This window comes from Phyllopteryx taeniolatus, chromosome 5, assembly GCF_024500385.1.
Source record: "Phyllopteryx taeniolatus isolate TA_2022b chromosome 5, UOR_Ptae_1.2, whole genome shotgun sequence".
Taxonomy (NCBI): Eukaryota; Metazoa; Chordata; class Actinopteri; order Syngnathiformes; family Syngnathidae; genus Phyllopteryx; species Phyllopteryx taeniolatus.
In genome coordinates, this window is record NC_084506.1 from 14,439,413 (window position 1) to 14,464,771 (window position 25,359).

The following is a 25,359-nucleotide window of genomic DNA, read 5'->3' on the forward strand; positions in this document are numbered from 1 at the left end:
ACCCCCTCCGTGTCCACACTGCAGGCTGATCTGACCGTCGTTTCACCCTAAGTGTAACATGTTGCATGTAAATGTTAGAAAAAGATGCATCCACAAAAAGAGTCTCTGTCCACACATTCTTGCAGTGGAGAAAAAATAGGGAGTTACTGTAGATTCCCGCTAGCCTGAGACCCTTGTTAGGATAAGTGGTATAAAACTGGATTGATGGATGCTTATTCATCCACTAAAACAAATCTATTTGAAATGAAAAACAATGGTCATGGTGGACGACTGGTCTCGCAGTTCTGAGGCTCAAATTCGGGCTCCTCTGTGTGGAGTTTGCATGTTCTCCCCGTGCCTGCCTTGGTTTTCTCCGGGTACTCTGGTTTCCTCCCCCATCCCAACAACATGCATGGTAGGTTGATTGAAGACTCTAAATTGCCCGTAGGTGTGAATGGGAGTACCTAAGATATTTGGATAGGCTCCAGCGCGCCCACAACCCTAGTGAGGATAAGCAGTACAGAAAATGGATGGATGGATGAAAAACAGTGGTTATTTTGTCAAATAATTGCATTTGATTAATATTATGTTTTAATACAGTCCCATTATTATTAAACGTATCTCTGTTGTTTAAGTCATTTTAAAGTACATTTTGTCTTGCATGCACGATTGCAAATTCACTTCGGCTGTTGCTGTTTGCACTTTCTACTTTTTAAAAAAAGTACATCACGTTGCTGAGTCTATATTTTTAGTATTCCAAATCAAGTGTGTTGCAATACTTTTGGTGTGTGGATCTGTGATCTTTTTATTTGCATTTCTTTTAGCAATATGGTTTACATATTGATAATCGTGATAATTTTTGTCATAATTTTGATATGAATTTTTTCATCTTTAGTCCCAATTCTATGACATTTTGTTTATTATTACCATTATTATTATTATTATTATTATTATTATTATTACTGTATTCATTGAGTGGTAATTTGTGGTAACGTTTAAAGTAAAAGATGCTTCTAGGCACAATACAGTATATCACTATGTGGGGTTTCTTACCTAACAGTGATAATCTGACCGGGGTCCAGGTGGACACCGTTCATCTGGGCAATGAAGATGGCAGCTACAGCCTCATACAGAGCAGTTCCATCCATGTTGATGGTGGCACCAACTGGGAGCACGAAACGAGTGACTCTTTTGTCAATTCCCAAATTCTCTTCCAGACAGCGGAAAGTAACAGGCAGTGTGCCGGCACTAAGAGTAAAAACATTTTATCTTAGGTTAATAGTTTGAATATTAAAGCACATGGAAGGATGCAGAAATTCATTGTCCTTCATACTGACCTTGATGCAGTGCCCAGGGCAGTAATCCAGGCCTGGAAGATACCCAAGAAAAATTTGAAGGGGTTTTTCCTGACAATTACAAAATAGATACTCGGCAAGAAGATTGCTCCATGAATGATGAGGCCAACAATCACAGTGACCATGTACATTCCCAGCTGCCTGGCCACCACCTCCAAGTCCTTGATGGAGATGATCTTACCACAGATCAGGCAGGCAATACCAAAAGGAGAATACCTGGCAAAAGTAAACAAGGCTTAGATGCAAATATAATATAACCTAACATTATGTTAACAACGGACCAAGAAGTCTTTTAACACCGTTAAACAAAAGACAGTGGATGATAAGCAACACAAATAGTTTAAAGTCAATAGTATTTTTTTCAACACTAACCACATGATCATGATGACAAGTTTCATCACAATCTCATTGAGAATGTTGAAAAATTCAATCATCAGTCTGGCCCTCTCGCCCATCTTGCCCATGCAGATGCCAAATGCAATAAAGAAACCAATCAGACCTGTGAGGGAAAGTCACAAAACTGTCAGAATTTGAATGAAAGTGGACAGGAGAGGAAAATGGAATCAGACAAAACCATTTTATCACTGTCAGACTTTGTAACTTAATACAGACCCAGGACATTCATTCCACTCTTGAACTGCAGGGATTTTTTAACGACAAACTGTGGCTCCTTGGTAATGTTTGCCAACAAGCCCTCCATAGTGGTGGCATTGACATCCTCCTCGATAACCACTTCCACCTTCTTAGTCACCGTCTGGATCTGAGGTGGAATTTCAACATTCAGTGATCATCTGGATGATTGATACTCTATATAAAAAAATACCTAAAGTTCATACATATTGTCACTCTTTTTTCATTTCTCTCTCTCGTTTGCTCACTGCGACTTTGCGTAAGTACATAATGCTGGTTTAATTTCTTTCGTAAAAAAAACTTGTTTCAGATGTAACTATTGGTTCAATTTGAAAGTCCCCTTATAACGATTAATTCCTTTAGTCTGTGTGTCCACTTGCTGTGCCTGTCGGTTCTCTGTCCAGGTGCACGGCGCTGTCGGCATGAATAACAATCACGAGCATATGAACTCTCCATGGCAACAAGTGGCAGCACAAACGTGACATTACGAAAGTCAAACTGAAAGAAACTGAAGCTATTCTCTGATGCATATAGCTACAATTTCAGTTGAGGAAAATCGCAGCTGGTAACACACAACTTATAGTATAACCTTGTCATTGGAAGAAATCAGACAGTAAGAGAGTTCTGTAGTTTTCCTGTTTTATAGCCTACCTAGGTACGTGGTGGATCTTTTTTTTTCCAGACAAAAATGCACCAATTGTTCCTATTAGGGTTTCAGAGGATGCTCTTTTGTTTGAAGTGCCTTCCACATTGTTGATTAAATTCATCTCTTTAAAATCTTATGTTTTGTTCCCCCTCTGAGAGTACCAAAAGTAAGTCAATCCAATATCAGCACTAATGTTTGTGTTTCTCCTTTGCCTCTCACCCGAAGTCTGCTGGGATAAGCTCCAGCTCACCCATAACCCTGGCCAGGATATGCAGGAAACTGGATGGATGGATGGATGTTTTTGTTTCTCCACACTGTTGCCCTACCTGTTGGAAACACGCCTGCACCAGGTTCTCTGGGAACAGGTTCCTGATCAGATCAAAGAAGGCATCCAAGCTGGACACATCATCGTTCTTCTCTCCCTCTCCAAGATTCTCCTTCAGTTTGGGGTTTCCAGGGTGGATGACCAACACTAGTATGACTCCCAAGATGGCAGCAATAATAGTGGTGGTCATGTAGTAGACCATTGCTCTGGTACCCAGACGACCACTAGATTTGGCATCCAAACCAGCCAGTCCTGCAGCCAGAGAAAGGTAGAGTGTGTGCTGACCTTTTCATCGGCTATGTATGAATGATGAATGCCTTTTGGTTTGTCATGCACATGAAGATGCTGTGTTTTCATTTCACATTCATCTATAGTTTGTAGTGTATATATATATATATGTGTGTGTGTGTGTGTGTGTGTGTGTGTGTGTGTGTGTGTGTGTGTAGCAATAGAAGCATCAGCAAATAGCCTACTTACCAGCCGCAACAGTATATGCATGTACATAATCTAATTTGATCCTGAACACAACTGTGTCCTGAAATCTTGCCTTTGATAATAACAATCTTTTTGGGTTCCCCTATTTTGCTACATGCAAGGTGGAAAAATATTTGAAAGACCTCTCATTGTGATATAGTGTATTGGTAGACTGTAACCACCAAAGATTATAAATAGCACATCCTCTGAGGAGCCAAAATTGAGCATTACTATTTTTGTAAAGGTGGAATTTTCAATGCAACACGATTGGACCTCAACAGATTGTCCAAATTAAGTGAGGTTGGTGTGAATTTTCTGAACTACTTAAGTAAAGTATGTGACAACTAACGAGACTGATAAATCAAACACACAACCAGTTCTGAAACAGATAACACACAACGTGTCATCGACTTTCAACAGTGCAATTGATTGTATATTTAGCATACCTGTAATTAAACTGGAGATGATAAGAGGCAGGATCAGCATCTTCAGCATCCTCATGAGGATATCTCCAGGAAAGGCAATGACCATGATTATGTCTGGGTGAATTGGGGAGGCAACACGAAGCAACATCCCTGACACTGCTCCTAAGATCACACCTGAAGTAAACAGTTAGGGAGGGATGTTGCAGTAAATGGCTTTATACAGGCAAACTGGCAGTGAAGCAATGGACAAGTCATATTGGGGGGTTCTATTCAAGTTATCATTGAGTTCAGATATTTGATGGTATAAATAGAAAACAAACAAGAATTTCCTCCATAAAGAATTATTTGTACTTGTATTCGTAGGTCATTGTCGAGCTGCAGTCACACAAAAAGTGCCAAGGACTGATAAGCACACGATGGAGCTTGAAATAATTCCACTGGCATGCAGGAGTTAAACTATGGGCATTGTTGGAGCTTCTGAAGGGAGAATGATGTGGAACATTGTTACCTCGGTAACCACGGCCTGGGATGTCAAGTGACAAAGCAATAAAAAGCATATAATTTTCTGTGTTCTTAAATAAGGTGGTTGGTTGAAAGGATAATACTGAAGGGAAATGTGTTTACGATTTTTTTTTAATATTCTAGATACAATAACAATGAAGATGGGAAACAAATAAGTATAGTTAGAGCCTCATTTAAAAACCATTATATATGCCATTCTAAGCATTTGCTTTCTATCAGACCTCCCTTACTTAACCATCAGCTTGAAAACAGTGCAATTTGTATGTGCCCACTCTGTTAGCTCTAGGGTTTGGCTTTTGGGCCTGCCTATCTCACCAAAACACAATTTACCCTCCTCAAACATCCCCCCCCCCCCCCCCCCCATCCCTATCCTACCCCAGCCCAGTGCCGCACTTCCTCCCCTTCAACCTCTACTGCCAAAGATCACAACATTTTCGAACACACTGGAATGGAAAGCCTGCCATCTTTTGTAAGCTGCCCTCAAGCCATCTTCCAGTGGGGCTCCGTCCGGTGGATTCCTGACGCGCAAGTGTTTTGGGATGGCACTTGATTTCCTGTGCCTTCTCTTTGGCCCATTTGCAAGATCCCCATTCAGGCTCTTATGCGCCCCGTGACACATGATCAATGATGCTGCGAGCTCATTCCATTCGTGAGCGAACTGCCAAGCAGAAGTGGAGCATTCGAGCCACATGACTTGACTTGAATTGAAAACTCATGAAAGACTCCACTTGACTTAGACTTGAACACGGATGGATTTAATTAAAAAAAATAATAATTTGATTTTCTGTGAATGTTGTAGAAGTGGTCATTTGAAAATGTAAACACTGGCAGAGATTTATACAAATAAAGTGTTGCATATTGATATTTATCAGTTTCCTAATTATTGTGAAAAGTCATTAACATGATCAGTGCCTTCACATAAATGATTATCATATAATAATAACATATCATCAAAGGTCATTTGAGCAAAATTTGCTATTTCAGAAGTGTGTATCAAAGTGGTAGCCCTTTGCATGAATCAGTACCCAAGAAGTATCTCTCCATTTCAAAAGGTTGGTGACCGCTGAATTGTATTCCCTCCAACGATTGCTGCGTGCCAGCCAGTATGTGGGATTGAATTACATCTGTCATCCACCACACATCCGTGGATGTGCCCTGATCAACTAAAATCATATTACACCAGCTTCCCAAAATCTTAGACGTGGTATGAGCAAGCGCAAGTTTAGACTGACTTTTTGACACCAAATTCTCATTCTGCCGAGCGTATCTGCAAAGGCAACCCATCGCTGGGCTCATATGCCCAGTTTGGCGCGGACGGGTCTACAAAATTGGCAAACCCACACAGAGAGAATTGGGATTGCACGAAGTTCAAAATGCTCCAGTTTTTACGCTTGAATGCAATTGCGCTGTTTACAAAAATAGGCCAGAAATTGACAAGGACTAATGAACACATAATGTAGGGTCTTACCTGTTTATAATTGAAAATCAACATGTTCAACATTGTTTATTTGTTTTACAGAAAATTATTTTTTTTCAACACCAAAAACCACAACACAGAACTTTAGTATCTGCTCTAATCACCTGCCCTGTCCCACACACACACATACACAGACACACACACGCACACAGGCACAGACACACACAGACACACAGACACACACAGACACACACACACACACACACACAGTCTTGCCACTCTCCCTCCCTTCTTCCACTCGCGCACGGCCACCTGGCACTCTCACCTAATCATACATAAGAACTCAGCCTTTACACATTCACAGCTTTAACAACCGTTGGAACTTAGAAATCTGTTAACTAACACATTAAAGCAGGGTCGCCAAAATTCTAATTCCTCCAAATTCACAAGATTTTAAAGAAACTGTTAAACTGTTATAAAATTCGCTATAACACAGCTAATAAACTTACATTATGTAGTAATGACATTTTCTTTTACGATTACCGCCACAGCATATGAAACAACAACTTATATATATTACTTCACACTTTATATATAGTTTTTGTATTATGATCAGGGAAAAAACTGTTTTCATCCCATATTGTACATGTTGTTCTGAGCAAGATTGTATGACTTGATTTTTGAATCGCTAAGCCCAAGTGATGACTTGACTCAACTTGCTTGGAAAGAAGTAGGGCTTCAACTTGACTTGCTTGGTTTTTGCTACAGTAACTTTAGACTTACTTGTAACTTCCACCTCTGCATCCTAGTAGGGTGGGATGTACACATGCTCGAACAAAAAACAAACAAAAAAAAACAAAAAAACACAATTTACACCCATGCATTTTCCACGTACAGAACGTTTGCATTTAAGGTGGCGTGAGGCAGGCAACGTAGTTGTCAAATACTGCAATGCAAATGCCATATGTGGCTGCAGGCCTTACATTCTTGCATCAGTGCCCTTTCCTAGTGTCAAAACAAATCCCTTTTAATGCAGTGACCCCGTTGTAATCGCAACAGTTTTTATGCACCACCAGAGACTGTATGGGTGACTGTGTGGATGCTGCTGAGAGCTTCTAATTGCAACAGGTGGTGAGGAGGGGGGAAAGGTCAGGACAGCCAGTCTGGTATGTCATAACTGTAAAGATGCCTGCTCCCATTACATGGACCTAACGGAACAAAGAGATCTCTAGCATAAAAAAAAAATAAATAATACAAAAAGATGCCCTCGGTACTGACCAAGGATGGTGAGTGTGAGCAGAAGGTTCTTGAACAGCTTGGAGCAGACTCCGGCACATTTGGACTGAGGCCGGGCCTCTATTGGCTCGAGTTGACTCTCGTGCATCCTCACCTCCACTTGTTTAGGCATACTGTTGGCACTGAAACACGGAGAAGACAATTAAATGGTCATCCAATGCAGTATCATTGAACCAAAACTCTTACCTTACAGCATCAGCAATCGTTATATACAGGTACTGTAAGTCATATCGGCAAATCCTTTCAGCTGTTATTGTTCACGTTGTAAAATGCAGAAGAAATCAAAGCATTTGCTTGTTGTGGAGAAAAACAGCAACTGTTAAATCATTCAAGTGTGATGGTGAGTTGTCATAGCCATATTACCCTTCGTAGTTGCTATGGCAGCCAGCAGATGGAAGATGACGATAATGTGCCGCCTGTAAAGTTGCAGCCTATTGAGATGCTGCTCAAAACACTTGAGCCAGTTTAATAAAAGCAGATCCTTAATGGTCTCTAGTGTGCCATATTGTACTCGGCAGGACACTTTATTAATGTGATCCATTGCAACAGTTCAGCCATTAACACTTCCGATACAGTGGCAATGTTGTAGTCTGTTGTCGAAACTGTATTGCATCACAGTATAGTTGGAATCATACAAAACCTCAAATACAATGGCACAATGAGGGAAATTAGTCACATAGGCTTATTTATGAAATTAAGTAATTTCCGGAGGCAGAACAGAGCGTTTTCCTGCACTTCCACTGTGTGAATGCGACAAGAGCAGGTGTACACAGGCCGAAGTGTGTGTGGGGGGGTGCCCGGGGGGCGGGGTGTGGTGGGTATGGGATGGGATTGTGTAAAGTTCTGAAGATTTGATCTAAATATGTCAGTTATTTAAAAAAAACGTCATTAAAATAAAATAGATTTTTCAGTGACAGTTCAATAATAAGGTTGCTAAGGTGCAGAATTGTGTTGTTTTAAAGAAAGACCCTGCCAAAAATGGCACTGAAAAGATTGTTCTTCTGAGTCTGACAGATGGAAACGTCTTCACGGTGCCTTTCATTTGCAAGAATCCCATTGCAATGGCAGCAGTCATGGACTGCAGAGAAATAATGTGACTCCGACATTTGACCTCACTACTGGGTTTCAGGGCTGAAATAAAAGTCTCACCGAGGAACATTATTATTTTCTTGTCCTTGTACAAACCCCCCCTACCCCCTTCCCAGCTGTCCACTGTGTTCTTGTTCTTGGTTTCTGTGAAATGAAGCTCTGGTAAATTACAATATGCTCCTGTCAAGTGTTTCTTTTTATTAGCGATGAAAGATGCAGGGGGGTTGCCGCCTTGTGAAAACATCCTAACAATAGAAAGGTTTTTCATTGTCTTATTGTTGTTACCTAAGTGCAATGGACCTCTGCACATTCACAATTCGGCATTCACAAATTTGCCCATCCTTCGTTATTTGCAGAAAAATCTGCCTATTCCTGATTTTTCGTAAACTGTTGCTGCAACAAACATGACATCGGTGCGCAGCCTCGTGGTTATCTATGATGTCCTGCAGTAGAGCTCGCGTTGTAGTTTTGTCAGACAGGGTGGGATGTAACCGTCCACCATGAAGACTACACTGAAAAGGGTCTGCACTTTATCATCAACTCTTCAATGTTCGTTGAGCAGTGTTTCTCTATCACCTGAATGTCTGCACACACATTATGTAGCTGGAGTGTGGCTGAGTCTGGCATTTTGTTATTGATCCATAGATTTAGCTTAGCATGCAACCTGCCACATCTACACCGCCTTGGTTACGTCAGCTTATGTCTGCTTCATCCACTCAGGATTGGTGCTTTAGCCTCATGCCAGATGATCACCAGAAGTGCTTGAGCTGCTCGTGGGGGGGCTAACAGGTTTGCCAAAGAATGCACCGAGTAACCAGTTTGACAGAAATCAATAGTCCAGGATGTCCTGAGAAAGCACAAGGTGAGTTTTCTAATGTCGAAAAGCACTTCGCTGTCATATATTATCTTGGAGTGTGTGGTGCAATATTGCCAGGATTTTGTTTTGAAGGCCTAACTTTACTGGCTACGGGATGTTTTGTGAGAATGTGGTGCCAAACGCACCCAAAGGGCCATGTTGCCTTGAGTTGTGAATATGAGCTTACATTGTGGAATAAGGCTTGCCATCTGATTGAACCCCTTCTATACAGAGCAAGCACTGAATTCAAGATACAAATAATAGCAGCAGGAAGAACAAAAAGAGAAGTTTGTGTCTGGAAGATGTCACAAACATGTTTGCCAAGCAGGGCACACTACAAGAATAAAAGGGTGTGCTTTAGGGAAAGTTTTCTGCACTTTATTTTTAAGGGTAAAGCAATGTTTGTAAGTATTTGAAATGCTGTTGAAGTGTTTATGGGATCATAGTTTGTGGTATTATTATAGTTTGTGATGATAACCACTTTTAGGGGTGCATCATTTATTCATAGAAATTCGCTATTCGCGGTTGGGCTTGGTCTGTATCCTCCGTGAATAGTTGGGGATCTACTAATTATTACACACACACGCACAGACACACATGAGCAAGCTCACACATCACCTCAAGCTTTGTGTATTGCTGTGAGATTGACTATAGGAAGACCACCTGGGCAGCTTCCAGGCACACAGATGGAGTGTTCCGATCTCCTCTTATTAACTTCAAAGTGAAGTGTGAAATACAGAATGAACATGCAAACAGACGGCAAAACATTCCCATTATACTGCACTGCGGCTTGTGTTTCATACATAAGGCAAAGAAAGCTGAATTAGTGAGAGCACAGAAAAATAGAGATGAAAAATGAGCAGTACTGCCGAATTCCATTCCATAAGAGTGATGATGAGTTAATTAAATTCTTTCGCACTTCTCTCCCTTTTTCATTATTTTTAGCAGTGAGGAGAGAGGAAGCATATGTTAAATGTCATGGAGGTCGGATATTATTCTGTCATGAGCCTCTCATTAGAAACCTTCTCACCAAGACATACGAACTTGTAAAAAAATTATACTTGATGAAGTTATTATTCATAACCTGGATAAATTTTAATGTTTTTTGTTTTGTTTGGGGGGGGGGGTATATCTTATGGCTGAAATGTGTGGGTTTGTAATGGAAAATATTGCCGTATTATATTTACAAATTGAATATGATTCATATCACGGATCTGACAGTTTTGTGAAATGCAATCCTTTGTAACATTCTCAAGGATCTTGGTGTCTTTTGGTATATTAGAGCATTCTAACTCTGAATTTAGAACACTGGAAATGGCTTGAGAGAGTATAATCATTGAGGTCAAAATAAGAACTAGAATTGAAATGGCAGATTTTATACTGCATTCAGTATGTCTTCTCACAAAATCTTACAGTCTATTGCCACATTATATGCCATTTCTAGCCAGACATTAATAATAATAATACTATTGTAAATAAATGCTATTATTATTATTATTATTACTGAAATGTTGGACTGTTTATCAATAATTTTTGGCAGTACAGACATACAATATATAAGTATATTATATATACATATATATTATATATGTATATTATCATAAAGAGTTTGACAAAGGGAAATTTTAAAAGTCTTGAAAACTTGAATAAATGTAAATTGTGTTAGGTGTAGATACAGTATGCGATTATAGTGACACAATCTTAAAAATAAATATTTTCGGTTAGTGTAGTCCTGAGAAAATCATTTTACTAGATGTGGTAAATAAATCTGTCTTGGGTACGATTAGCTGTTCACAGAACCTCATGAATCAACTACCATGTTATATACAGGTGCGCATGCGCATGTGTGTGCACACGTACACAAAGGGGGAAAGGTCTCAGATGAATAAATCAATTAGTCTTGGCTGAGATCTTTGTCAGATTTATTGTACATGGCAACAAAGCCAGCAATGAATTCATGATCGTCTGAATAAAGAAACTCTACGTTTAAAGCTTAAAGTGACACAACTCACCCGTGACCTTTCTGAACGTGTCAATGCCAAATGGACTTACTTAATTTCAGGTGGAGATGAGGTAAGAGCTATATACATTGACCAGGGTCACTTGTCCAGCTTTGGTATTCAAATAGCGAATCAGTCTCTGTGAAATCACGACGGCACCATGCAACGAAGACGAACGTTTAGCAGCAGATGATAGGCTCCCCGGTATGGCTGTTGGCGGCAGCCAGCATAGATGTGCTGCTAGCGCTCAGATGTCCTCTTCCTGAGCATCCACAGAGCAAGAGTCCACTGGGATCAGACCGCAGAACAAGTCGCCGCAAGGGACCACCTGAATTGCCCCGTCCTGACGTCTGCACTCCGAAACTAAGCCCCCACCTCATGACTCCACTACCAACACCCCCTGCCAAACACACACATATAATAAATACATAAATAAATAAATAAATAGGATGTGGAGTGAGAAATTAATATGTGAGTTTATGAGCACAATCCCTGGGAGCCTCCATTCCCTGGACACTGTAATCCCCACTCCCAGACTGATCCATCTCTGTGGAATACGGCAATAATGATGCCCACTAATGGCTCAATATGCAGAGCTTTACAAGCAGACATTTTGCTGAAAAGGATGATTTAACAGCAGTAATGTTTGCCATCCTGGTGGACAGCAGGTGGGAGGAATTCATGCTTACAGTGCTCTGCGGTTATGCGACAATATGCAGTATTGTGTCTGTGCGGCGATAAAAGCAAAAATGTATATATCATCGAGCAGGGAATAGAAACAGATATGGCGCATCAATTCATGTCTTTTTTAAATCCCAGGACAAAAAAAAAAGACCCTCACTTGAACCCCAGAGCACAAATGACCATCGTGATTCATGTGAAGATGGACTCAAGCTGATTTCTCTCTCGTCTCCCAGCAGCATGGGACTTCGCATAGCATTCAGCAGTATCACATTATTCTAATTAGGGAAATGTGTTGGAAAGCTATTTCCTCTTCAAACAAATGGCCGGCTGCACCACAAAAGCCGGTGAATGTCATCCTTGCCGGCAAAGGTTGTGTCATGAGAAATCACTCATCCTTAATCCCTTGACATGTCATACTTATTCAGAAGACTCTCTCAGGGAAATGGAGCATTTTTATATGAGAGTCAGGGATACAGAGAGGAAGGGGTTACAGGGAGACGCTCTGGAGAAAAGGGGTTGCTGCGATCCCACCACCTCACCTCAGCCAAAAGAGGGGCCGAAGAGGGGCAGGCGGAGGCGGCCATCGCTGCTCTTGGCTGGTACCATGTGAAGCGCTCTGTTTCCTCTCTCTTTTTTTTGAGGGGCTTTGTTTCACAAGCAAACAGTGGAAGTGGCCCCAAGTTACCCGGCCAAGCACTGCATCTAAACTGGCAGGGGTGAGAAAAAAACGGGAAGGAGGGGGGGCGGGGTTCAAATTGGAATATAAGAATATAGCGAGAGGGGAGGGTAATGGGCACGCTGGTTCTTTCAGGCCACTGATGTCATGCCTGTGCCCACCGTGGGAGAGCAACGGCGGGACCAAGACGCCCCTTCTTTCTCTTCCTCCACAACCTTTTTTTTTTTCTCAAGATGAATGAATCTTTCACAAGCTGCGGCTCATTGTGAGTCGTAATCGACGGCGATTATCCCGATTTTATGCTGCCTTCCCAGTGTATGGAGGTTCCTTGAGTGCTGGCTTTGAGGGCTGCTGGACCACAAGGGGTTGTCCTGGCAACACTTTGCAGCTTAGAGAGAAGGGGATGAAGGGGAAGGAGGATGCTCCAAGCCACACAAATACACACAGCACACAAACTTTAGCATACACCAACAGGGTGGCAATCTAAGGATGGGGTACAGCATTAGTCAATGGCAAATACATGAATGAGAAAATAGCATTCATATAAAAAGAGTGCAGTGAATTAAATGTGTCAGTAATCGGTGCTTTAAATCCACTATAGAATACAATCAGTGCAGCTTTGAGTACATAACTAACTAACTAATGCATTTGTACAAAACATGTCTGCTTTTTTGGTCAAATGTGCTTTTTGGAAAGCAAGCGCACTGAGGAAGATGTAAATAAGAATACACATTTCCCACTGGTGTCTCTGAGGCCCAATGCCCATTCTCATGACTGGAGCATCACAATATAATGTGAAGTAAAGACAACTGGAGCTCGGCCAGGCACCGGATATATCTAGGCCCACTGGGCCTCACAGCTACTTTGTTATGTAGTGGGAAGAAATGGGCTCGTGCATTCTGGCGGCCTAGGAGCTGTGAAAAAGAAAAATGAAGCCCTCAGCAAACACTACAGGTTGTGCCGTGCATAGGAAGTGGGAGATAAATTCCAGCATCTAAAGAAAGGGAAGCTTTGTCAGTATGTCTTTTAATTACACTTTATACTCCAAGATGGTTTTCCAGAGAACATTTGTGATGCAAAGTAATAATAGTTATGAAATCTGGTTGATTACATCTGTCGGTGTGAGCCCTTTCGATCAGCGCATGGATTTACACTAAGTGGCAGCAACGATAGAAACCCTAGAGGACTGTCCAATAAGAAACAATACAATGGGAATCTTGATGGAGATCATCATAGAAGTATGAATTGAAAAATATGCTTTATATTGGTTGTTCACAGTGCTGTAAACCTGTACAGCGTCACACCGATAGGTGTTTCTAATGTATTGCTAAAATATCTACCACAACTGCAATGATAAATATTGTTTCCACAAATAATTATCAATATGCAGTATACTTTGCCTACTTCCCACTCAAAATACTAACTGGTAACTCATAAAAATGATTACTGAGGTACAAAGAAAGACAGTTTCTGACTTTATATGAAACCATTTTATTCTCTTGTACTTTCCAAGCTGAAAAGTTGACAATGACGAGCTCACGTTGTCTCCATAAGGGTTTCCGAGTCAGTGTTTTTGCCCTTGACACTTATGGCCATGGAAATGGACAATGCATTTTCAGTATTCTGCCATTTAGATGACCGTGGAAAAGTATCTAAAGGGTAATGCCAGACTCATTATATTCCGCTGTTTGGTGGACAGAGTGATGTCGCTGTCAAACGACAATGAGAGGATGGCAAGAACACAAAACATTTTTTTCCTCTCTCGCATTTTGTTAGAACAAAAAGAACACAAAATGAGGGATGTCCTTCAATGTTGTCTTTTGTTTAAATGTGTAATGCTCGCCTTATTCTTTTTTTTTCTTTTTTTGTCGTATTTATGGATTACACTGTGTTGCACTGCTTTGATGTCACATAACTGACACAGGATCTCATCATTCTGCCTGCACCTCTAACACTGTGGACAGATCAGAGTGCACCATTCCAATGTCATGACAACTGACCACTTGTGGCAATTCTTCGAAGATTGTTAGCAGGGCAAGAATTCAGTACCATGGTCAGTGACCACCTGGTGCTGAAGGAGCTGACCATCTTGCTTGTGGAAAACACATCTGAAGATTTAGTGCACTTTAAAGTTCCACCCACAATCCCAGCTGTGTGACTGAACATCATGTACACCAACTTCCAATTCGTCATTACTGAACATGTAACACAACAATGTTCATCACTTCCATTTTTACCGTCCAATCTCCCAATCTGGCTGCATCGCATCCTGGCGATATACGACTGAAGGGTATTTCTCTACCCGTCAGCATCCTCGAATTTTTCTCTTTGTTTCCCTTTGTGTTCGTAATGAGGCAGTGATTAGAGACAGAGCCTCTGGGAATCCTGAGGCTCGTGTTGTAGTCTGTATAGGTCTCTCAGATGTGACCAGTTCAGCTCTAATTACGTGCTAACAGTCTATTATGCTGGAGAGGGTTTGGGATAGACTGAATTGGATAATTCCCATTCATCTCCATGAAGTATCAGAGATGTTGAGTTTGAAATGTAATCCGACCACAGGCATCTTCCCTGCTAGTTTCTCCAGTGAAGTAAATAATTCCCAAAATTGTCTGCACATCCCTTTACTGTCTCTTATCATGTGTGTTGTTGAATCGGTATTCCCCTTGTGGTATTGATATGAGGCCTTGTTTTTCAGGATGTTCCTTGAAAACTGTCCCCCCCCCACATCCAAACTGCCATCAATCTCCTACAGCAGCACAGATGAAAGGCCAGTGGAGAAAGGAAGCTCATCCATATTCATGATTACTTTCTCTCTGCACTGTGGCAGGCTTTCACACCTATTCCTGGCGTCCTCATTTCTCATCTCTTTCTTATAGATGTGCGGCTGTTCATGCAATTACAAAGCTGTGCCACTATCATTAGCAAAAGGCACATCTGTTAAACAGATCTGGATATGTGGCGGCGGACTGCTTCTTATGGCTTCGGACCATTCCACACAGGAGCTCATTAAATCAGCTGGTAAGGCAGGACCACCCCACCCCCTACTACAGCACCAATATTATCCACCGCATAGCTGAAAGGAGAATGACAGAGGATGAGAGGTGTATAGTAGACAGAGGGAATGGTAGAAGGGGCCAGGCAGGAGGAATGCCACAGAGAGATGTGTAGCCGTGCACGGAGGAAGGGGACTAATAAACGGGGGGAGGGCAGAAGGTGTGGCTGCTCATAAAGGTAAGGATAGAGACAACGGACAGAAGTGAAGAAGAGTTAGGAATATAATTGAAGGTAGAGATCAGATCAAAGCAATCGCAATGTCTCACATGCACGGTTCATCGAGGGAGTCTGTTATCAGGGAATCTGTTGGCAATAGAAAGAGCTGACAGCTGTGCTGGGCAGCGCCGCCTGTGAAACGGTGCACAAGTCACATTTCATACATCGATAGACTCACCTGCCACTATCAAACATAGACACAGAAACATCACAAGCCTTTACGTGGACTGTCCCGCAAATGTCCTGCACATTAACATGTAATTGCGGGCGCAATATATTGTACAGTCGTTTGTTGTCATAAAATCTCCGCTGGACCTCGTCGTAGGTCTCAGCGTCATTCAGGATTTGCCAATAAGAGGACTAAGGAGGATGGATGTTCTCGCACTAATTAAACACCGGAGTCTTTTGGGACTGAGCACCGCCTGTAGCAGTAGCAATGCCAGGCTCTCCTTACACCAACCCGCAGTGTTGACAGAAAGGGCATTCCTACACGCACATGCACATGAGGCGCTTAAGACAGACAACTACACGCACAGACGAATACCGTGGTGAGCCTGTAAGGCACTCACACACACCTTGTTTGCCATAATCTCACTTAAAATACTAAGAGCATATTTACTGGAATAAACGCCAGCACCACACCCACATTACAAATAATATTCAATCATCTGCTGTTTCTGCTTCCAGAGAGAGTTTACTCGAGAGGTCCATAATACGCCACAGCCAAGGCTGTATCATTTACTGAGCACATACAATAATGAGATCTATTATTTATGATTTTTCATCATTCTCTATGGCAACAAGGTCCATAGCATTCATAAACACGTGGTTTCCCACATGTGTATGTATTTGTTCTTGCACTGTAAGATTGAGCATGATACTAAATGCTTCTGTTTTTCCATTGTTTTTTTCTCTCCCCTTCTTTTTGTTGGGTTCTCCCAAAGCATTGTTACATCCACAGTGTATCAGCTAAGGCAAAGGTAAACCAATGCAACCAAAAACAATAACATACATTTTTGACAACAGAAGATGGAATTACAAAAAACTTACTTCATTAAATTATTTTAAACTTTCACTTGGAATTGCGTGATTGCTTTTGTTTCACTATTGCCACTATTCATTATGAAAATGAGATCCAAAGTTATTCCTTTTCTCAGAAATAGACTATCTCACATCAACAGTCATCCATCCATCCATCCATCCATCCATTTTCTGAGCCACTTTTCTTCACAAGGGTTGCGGGAGTGCTGGAGCCTATCCCAGCTATCATCGGGCAGGAGGCGGGGTACACCCTGAACTGGTTGCCAGTCAACCGCAGGGCACATATAAACAAACAACCATTTGCACTCACATTCACACCTACGGGCAATTTAGAGTCTTCAATTAACCTACCACGCATGTTTTTGGGATGTGGGAGGAAACCGGAGTGCCCGGAGAAAACCCACACAGGCACGGGGAGAACATGCAAACTCCACACAGGCGGGGTCGGGGATTGACCCCGGACCTCAGAACTATGAGGCAGACGCTCTAACCAGTCATCCACTGTGCCGCTATCAACAGTCATACTTATTGTACATAATTAGCAAAATCCATGCAAAACCATTTTTCTGCATATTTTCCCTGTTTCACTTATCTCCGTCTCGGGTACATCCCCCATGGGGCTCACTCGCCTTAACCCACTCAGAGGACACTAAAGCCCCTTCAGTGGGGGAGTAAGCTTACCAAATAAATTCCACGAAATCCTGGCTGACTGTTATCCTACGACTAAGTGATGAACCAGGATTTTCTGCTACGTCACAATGGATTGCATCCTTCACAGTGCAAAAGCTAGCTGGAATTAACTAAAATTACTGTAATAAAAAGTAATAATGTATTTTAAATTGCTGCCAAACTTTATCAAGATGCTTAATGGCAAGGATAAGGGTATATTTATTTGCCGTAGATAGATAGATAGATAGATAGATAGATAGATAGATAGATAGATAGATAGATAGATAGATAGATAGATAGATAGATAGATAGATAGATAGATAGATAGATAGATAGATAGATAGATAGATTCTAGTCCTAATTAAGCAGTGTATAATGCAGTGAGCCAAAAGCTACAAACAAAAACCCCTCTGTGTTAATCAGCCATTGAGGCAGAGCGCTCTTGGAACACGCCATCCCAACTAGAATAATGGGCCACTTTACAGGCTTCCAAGTTAGTTCACAGAATATCGAGCTGGGAAACCGCTAGCACGGAGTTCATGGGGAGGAGGGGTGATTTAATTGTTTCCTTCGTTTTTGTTTTTGCAGGCCCCTCCACCTCTTCGCCTCTCACCCCTTTTGGTTCTGAAAGGGGGTTCTGACAAACAGGCAATGAAGGGGATTGTTGTGTGTTCCGTTGCACAAGTGGGTGAGGTAAACAAACTAGACAGTACGCTCTATCAGCTGGGCTTGTGGGGATGGTGATAGGCTGAGCGGCGGAGAGCTGCTCACACGGTGAAGGATGATTGGTTGAGCATCGTGGGGTAAGCACGGTGATGGGGGAGTGAAGGGGAAGCTCGGTGGGGGTATAAAGGGTGACGGCAAAGGCTCCTGAGGGCGAGCGTAAAAAAGGCGCTTATTCCGGAAGAAGGGGGTGGGGGCTCGGGGGGTCTCAGTGCTTAAGTTCTCATGCATGAGACCCCTTTGGCTTCCGAAAATGTCCACAAGTGATGAAGCACTCCCGCATCCGAGCGGACAAGTGGCAGCTCGGCTCTTTGCTCCCACAGCTCAAGGCCATTTACATGCTCAAGAGGAACATTAATGCCTGCCGATCCACCCGGAGTGAACAAAGAAGCACACAAACCTCGCTCAGAGGCCCATTGCGCACTTCATTGAGGATTTAAAGGGGCAAAGGAAAGGTGGGTGCGGCAAAAAGCGATAGTAAGGCCCTGAAATACTATTTCGAATACATTTTTTTGTCATCAATTATACATAAATGATACGTTCATATATGGGAAAACATCTTATTTTCTTTCAGCTCATCCTCTAAAATGGCTCAAAATTCTATTCTCAAGACAAATACTGTATGTGGAGGACAGCTGCAAAAGCTTTTCCTATGAGGGCAGAATTTATTTGTCAAAAGAAAAGACTAATATTTATTTGCAAAAAAAAACTCAGTTATCTCATTAGATTACTGTATTGAGTAAGTTTTCTGCGTTCTGGTGTTAACTGGGTCTCTCTGGTATTAACCATTACTTTATATCTAAATGTCTTCTGTGTTTTTTTTCCCCATCTTCCTAAAATATCTGTCAAGTCTTTTCTCAAGACAAACACGGACAACACCCAGCAAAGTATTACTATTGTCTCATATTTGTTTTGAACAAATCAATTACAGTACTGACCTTCAATTATGATTCTTGGTTTCAAAACAAAGGGCAGATTGTTCTCAGCAGCTTGGTCTTGGTGTCAGGAGAAAAAAAATAAAAAATGAGACCCCCCTCCGTTTACCCCCAACCCCTTTACCATTCATTCTCAGAGCAATTCCGTGACTCCCACTGCTGACCTGAATTCTGATGGAGCAGGTGCCAAAGGGATGTGGGTGGTGGACAGTGGTGAAAGGATGCGTCTGCTGTATCAACGTAAACACATGCTCAATCCCACCCAGGATCTAATTTTATTAGTGACTCACTAGTATTGATGGTTTGGAAATTTACCACATTTTTCAATAAAGTGCATTTGGGGGTCAACGAGGAATCTTTTGGCTGGTAATGACATCGGAAAGGGGCAACGGACCATTGTCTTAAGCGATATTAATATAGTATCTCAGCTGTGTTCAAAAATGTTGATATAAATCTCCATGTCCAAAATTATTCATACACTTTCTCAATACACGCGTATCCAGTGTTCTAATGCATCGTTAATTAGCATGCTCGAGATAGCGCAGGAGTTTCCAGGGTGCTTTAGGATGGTTCTAAAGATTGCATGGCCTCATAATTGTCAGGAATAACAATCATTTTCAAACTGTGTAATGCTTTACATTAATATTTCAACAACTTGCCACTTTCATGTGTTTTATAGGCAGAAACAGCCATTCAGCAAATAAAATTTCATTTTAACTGTTAACTGTGTTAATATAATATAATATAATATATAGTATATAATTATTCTATATGGTAAAAATATGAAATTTCCTCCTCATGTAACTACGTTACGATGCCTGTGATGAGATATTGTTTATCCTGTATTTTGTTGGCTGTGGAACCGTCCACTGAATGTTTTTTTTTGGGGGGGGGGGGGGTAATTGTTATTTTTCTCATGTATCTTTGACTTTTTCTGTATCTGGGCTATTGGTAGCATAACAGTTCAGTCGTGCAGTCTTGGAAAAAAAATATTTGACCATTTGTTTTCTTCAATTTCTTGTTCATTGGAACGCCTGGTACACCTAAAGGTATATTACCTGAACAATACAATGAACACCACAAAAATGGAGTTGATTCCATAATACTTTGTACTATTTGACATGCTTAAGCTTCATCGTATCGTCAGTGATTTTGGTTATTTTCAAGAAAACCATGGAAAATGGCTCCATATCAGCTCTTAAATTGAACTCTTATGAACTATTTTTGTTGTTATCATTATATGTGTCCAAACAAGTGGACCTTTAGTTGTACCAGTCGGTAAACCTGAAAAAGAAACTGAAGAAACAAGGGTGGTCTTATCAATTTTTTCCATGACTGGAGCTGACCTTTGTCCAGTTACCATGGGAATAATGCCCACTGTGTGCTCGATTCACCATTGATTGGCAACCAGTCCAGGGTGTAATCTGCCTTCATTCTAAATATTTTAAGATATGTTCCATCCTGTAGTGTGACCCTAAACAGGATAAGCAATATAGAAAAAGAATGTACTATCCATATTTGTCTCACTCTCTATTTTAGTGCATTAGTACATATTCTAATTTGGAGTTCTTCAGATGTGCTGCAGATCTGGTATTTGTATTTAAATGACATAAAATCTCTCACAAATTAAGGATATGTAATAACATTGTTGAAAGTCTGTTAAATAGCAGTTGTCTCATAGCAAAACTGAGGAAAAGCCAAAGTCATTTTGCCGCCGAGCAGCCACCTCTGTTGTGGTGAATGTTCGTGTTGTGCTCTTCCTGTGCAGTCAAACAGAAGTGAAGGGAGCCAAGCTTTTTGTTTGGTCAACCCATGGGAGAGACCCCACTGTGTGCAGACCCCTGAGAACTAAAACACGGATTCTACATTGGCAAAAAAAAAAAAAAAAAAGATTGGCAGATCCATATACTACGAATCCAGCGAACATAAATTTAAAGAGTACAAGCTCAAGCACATGAATACAATTAGAAATTGGTTGATATTAAGGCAAAACCATACAAAAGCGAAATGAAAAAGAAGAGAGAAACCTAGCTGAGAACATTTAGGAGTGCATACGTGAGAAAATGAGAAGCAGTACAGACAAACACAAGGGTGGGAGAGAGTGAAACAAGGAGTTGGACGACACTTTGGCATCATCCGTGTGTTCCCAGGAGGATTACACAAGCAGCGGATGCCACACAATGACAGTAGGAACTCCATGAATGGAAAGCACAACATCCATGTGAATGGGGAATTCTTGTGACTACTTCACTTGATATCACGTTTTATCCAGCTTGAATTGTATTCTACCAGTTTGTTTCCGCCAAACAGCGGAAGCGAGATAAAGTGTTGGTCCCCTCCTGGCAGGTGACATATGCTGCACCTTCATGCTCCTTGTGCTGCCCTTTTACCTCACCATGGGCATGAAAAATAAGCTTCTCTGAGTTCTACTGTAAATGGTTAGCACAACTGCCTCGCAGTTCTGAGGACCCGGGTTCAAATCTGATCTTGCCTGTGTGGAGCTTCCATGTTCTCCCCGTTCTCCGGGTACATCCCAAAAACATGCATGGTAGGTTAATTGAAGACTATAAACTGTGAATGTGAGTGTGAATGCTTGTTTGTTTATATGTGCCCTGCGATTGGCTGGCGACCAGTTCAAGGTGTAACCCGCCTCTGGCCCAAAGATAGCTGGGATAGACACCGGCACGCCTGCGACCCTTGTGAGGATAAGCGGTACGGGAAATGAACAAATGGAATGAATTATTTACGCTTGGATTGGTTTGTGTTTTTCAATCATAGCACCCCCATGTATGTCCAACTGGGGCCTTGACATAACCTCTCCACCTCCTCACACACACACACACACACACACACACACACACATTCATGTAAACATACACGGTACCCTGAGCAATGTCTAATTAAAGCATTGTTTACCCAGATGGCTGGCATTAATATGTGGATTTTCCGTAGGGTTGACATGTTCATAAAGACTAATTTTATTATTTTTGTCTTATTATGGTTCCTGTCATCAGCATTTGTGCATGTATGATACACACACAGAAATACTGCATTTGCGTTATCTAATTGAAGCTCTTGAGATGATATAACTGTGTTTTTGTTTGTGTTAGTCTCTTTGATAAACACTGAGGTTGTTTATGTTGTTGTTTATGTCATGACATGACCACAGTAGGAACTCCATGAATGGAAAGCACAACATCCATGTGAATGGGGAATTCTTGTGACTACTTCACTTGATATCACGTTTTATCCAGCTTGAATTGTATTCTACCAGTTTGTTTCCGCCAAACAGCGGAAGCGAGATAAAGTGTTGGTCCCCTCCAGGCAGGTGACATATGCTGCAGCTACATGCTCCTTGTGCTGCCCTTTTACCTCACCATGGGCATGAAAAAGAAGCTTCTCTGATCGCTACAGTGAATGGTTAGCACATCCGCCTCCTAGTGCTGAGGAACTGGGTTCAAATCCCGGCCCGCCTGTGTGGAGTTTGCATGTTCTCCACGTGCCAACGTGGGTTTTCTCCACACATCCCCCCCCCAAAAAAAACATGCAGGGAAGGTTGATTGAAGACTCTAAATTGCCCGTAGGTGTGAATGTGAGTGTGAATGGTTGTTTGTTTATATGTGCCCTGCGATTGGCTGGCGACAGTTTAGAGTGTACCCCGCCTCTCGCCCGTTGATAGCTGGGATAGGCTCCGGCACGCCCGCGATCCTAGTGAGGATAAACTGAATAGAAGAGGAATGAATGAAAGAATGTAAACATTGAACATTAAAGTGGCATCCTTAACAAGTGAATAGGTCGTCTTACAATAATGTCTTTATTCTCAAAAAAGATGGAATATATGTGCATAATCAATTTGGCTGCTGAACTCCCATTGATTATTCACTATGACAGACACGCACGCACACACACACACACACACACACACACTCACACACACACACACACAAGCACAGAGATATAATAATAATCATCATAATAATGCATACCACTTACAGAGAGCTTTTCAAGGCACTCAAAGACGCTTTACAATTGCACACATTATTCATTCACTCCACAGTCACACCCTAGTGGCGGTAAGCTACTTGCGAAGCCATAGCTGCCCTGGGGCAGTCTGACGGAAGCGGGGCTGCCATTCTGTGCCTACGGCCTCTCCGACCACCACCAAAAATCTAACCACATTCATTCATAGGCAATGTGGGTTAAGTGTCTTTAGCCCACATTACATGCGACTCTCCGGAAGCTTACCCTCTGCACCATGCCGCCCCAATATATACATATGGTCTTTATAAATCGAAATGACTCATCCCGCCTTTCGGCATGTGCCTTGGATTTCTTTGCTCATTCATGTAAGGCAAAAAATGCCACAGTACAGTAGTTTAGAGAAGAGCCTCTGGGAAAAGGACAAAACGCATTAGCTGCATGGACACTTTTCAATACACATTCTCCCGGCAATTACACCGAACGCCAGCTTCCTTCAGATCCCGCCCCTGTGACAAAATGGCCATAGTCCAGCCAGTAAGTCTCACCGGGCAGAAGGTCTTGTTAATAATCCAAATCCACATGATGGGCGCATCCATCAATGTGCTGTTGACAGAAGCGTCCGCTCTCACACCCCGTGCACGTTTTCTAAATTGGTGAGCTGGAGGCGATCAAGTGATGGTGCCAAGAGTATTGGTTTCCATGGTGACATTGGTGCCGCTGTTGAGAAACTGTGTGTGCGTGCATGTGTGTGTGCGCACGCGCTATCCGTGTGCATGTGTTTTAAAATAAAAGGCGCAATGGGCAACAACCACTGGCACCTATAAAGTGGCTGGTTAAAAGGTTTTGATTATTCACTTTTCTTTGCAGGAGTGGCGTTTCATTCTGTGCATTATTAAATTTAAATGCTTGTTCAAATGAATTGGTTGATGTACACAACATGTTAAATGATAATATAAACACTCCATGAAAGGTATTTCCGTTACTCATTGATTGAATTTCCTTGGTGAAAACATTTCATTTTACCACAAATCCACAATAAGCCAACGTGTTGATGATCACAATGCTTTTCTGCAAAGGCACAGTGATATTCGTTTAACGTAGATGCATCTTGCTATGAAACCAAATTCACTATCATCCCACTGCCACAAAATCATGATCATCTAATGAGCGTAAACCAGACTATTCATTGTTAAAGGTTGAATTAATTTAACCGCAAACAACTTTCATGACTGACATGAAAAATGCCCAGTCTCACTTTTGATGTCTGAAATGAAGCAAAGCCAGACATTGTTTCTTCCCAATAGATAAAACAGCAAGTCCAACACAAAGTGCTGCAAGAACAAAGTGGCAACAAATGCACACACGTCCCATTTAAACACTTCCGTGTGGTGTTATTCTGTGTGAAAGGACATAAAGGCTAAGGCGCATCAATCATCTGCAACAAATTGCTTCCAATCGTACATGCATGTCTGAATATTTTAAATGAATGAACCCAAATGGATGAAAGTCCAGGCAGCTCTGATGGAATGTGTCGCGCGCCTCTACATTACTGTGTGCTCGCCGTACATCCAGAAAAAAAGAGGCAATAAAATTCATTGAAATGCACGTGCCAATGGCATTAAAATAACCAATTTACGCGCTCTTGAGCATCGCGACGTGTTTCTTTTCAACACATCCAAAGCAGCATCTTACCTTTATTCCAAACCTCAACAAAGAAAGTTTTCGCTGCAGCCTCTTTGCAGGTTCTAGTTGCATCCGCGTCACGGAGGCTGAAGCAGCACAGCGAGCCACTGCGGTCCACCACAGGAGCGCTCGGCGGTCAGATCGCGGTGAGGGTTTTTGTCTCAGTAGAATCCGAGAAGCTGTGCAGCTAAACGAGCCCACGGAATGAGCTATGCCTCACCTCACCCCTCGGCGCTTGACTCCCGGACTCGCATGCGCCCGCCCCCTCCTCTTTGTGTCCTCTCAATGGGAATGCCATCTCCAGTTAGTGGAAGATGCAGGCTATACCTGATCTCCTCCCTCTCAGACTCACGCGCGCTTATTTCTCATCCAATTAAAAGTTGATACAAACCAAAACACAACCCAAAATAATAAAGCTCTCGAACCAGGCCAGGGGTTCTCAAATCAAAGTTCAATTTTAGGAAAATGTCTTCAAGCTGAGGTCCAGAATACAACTCAAGCATGCATTTTGATTTACTTAGTTCCAAATCGTTTGCCATTACTGTCAAACTCACAGGACAAAATATCAATGCAAATGTAGTTATTGCTGGTTTTTAGAAGGAACGAGAAGGACTGATCAAAGCATTTCAGTACAAGGCATGGAAAAATGATTGAAAATTATTATAATTATTATTATTTCAGCA

General features: G+C 41.8%; 1 protein-coding gene across 6 annotated transcripts in view; it reads right to left on the minus strand.

Moving 5' to 3' along the window:
* slc1a2b (solute carrier family 1 member 2b) overlaps nt 1–24,957 on the minus strand; it is a 38,203-nt gene extending 13,246 nt beyond the window's left edge. For 2 of the 6 annotated variants that reach the window (XM_061773155.1, XM_061773157.1), the window contains exons 1-8: nt 23,539–23,668; nt 7,052–7,191; nt 3,856–4,008; nt 2,937–3,187; nt 1,947–2,094; nt 1,707–1,833; nt 1,317–1,550; nt 1,033–1,227 (exon numbers count right to left, since the gene is read on the minus strand). In XM_061773155.1, the coding sequence (XP_061629139.1) occupies nt 1,033–1,227; nt 1,317–1,550; nt 1,707–1,833; nt 1,947–2,094; nt 2,937–3,187; nt 3,856–4,008; nt 7,052–7,191; nt 23,539–23,585 (1,295 nt within the window). In that variant the 5' untranslated portion in view covers nt 23,586–23,668. Of the gene's footprint in view, nt 1–1,032; nt 1,228–1,316; nt 1,551–1,706; nt 1,834–1,946; nt 2,095–2,936; nt 3,188–3,855; nt 4,009–7,051; nt 7,192–11,066; nt 11,366–23,538; nt 23,669–24,685 lie in introns of those variants that run through there. The other 4 variants (XM_061773158.1, XM_061773161.1, XM_061773156.1 and 1 more) reach the window with 4 other exon arrangements.
* Nucleotides 24,958–25,359: the final 402 nt, after the last annotated feature.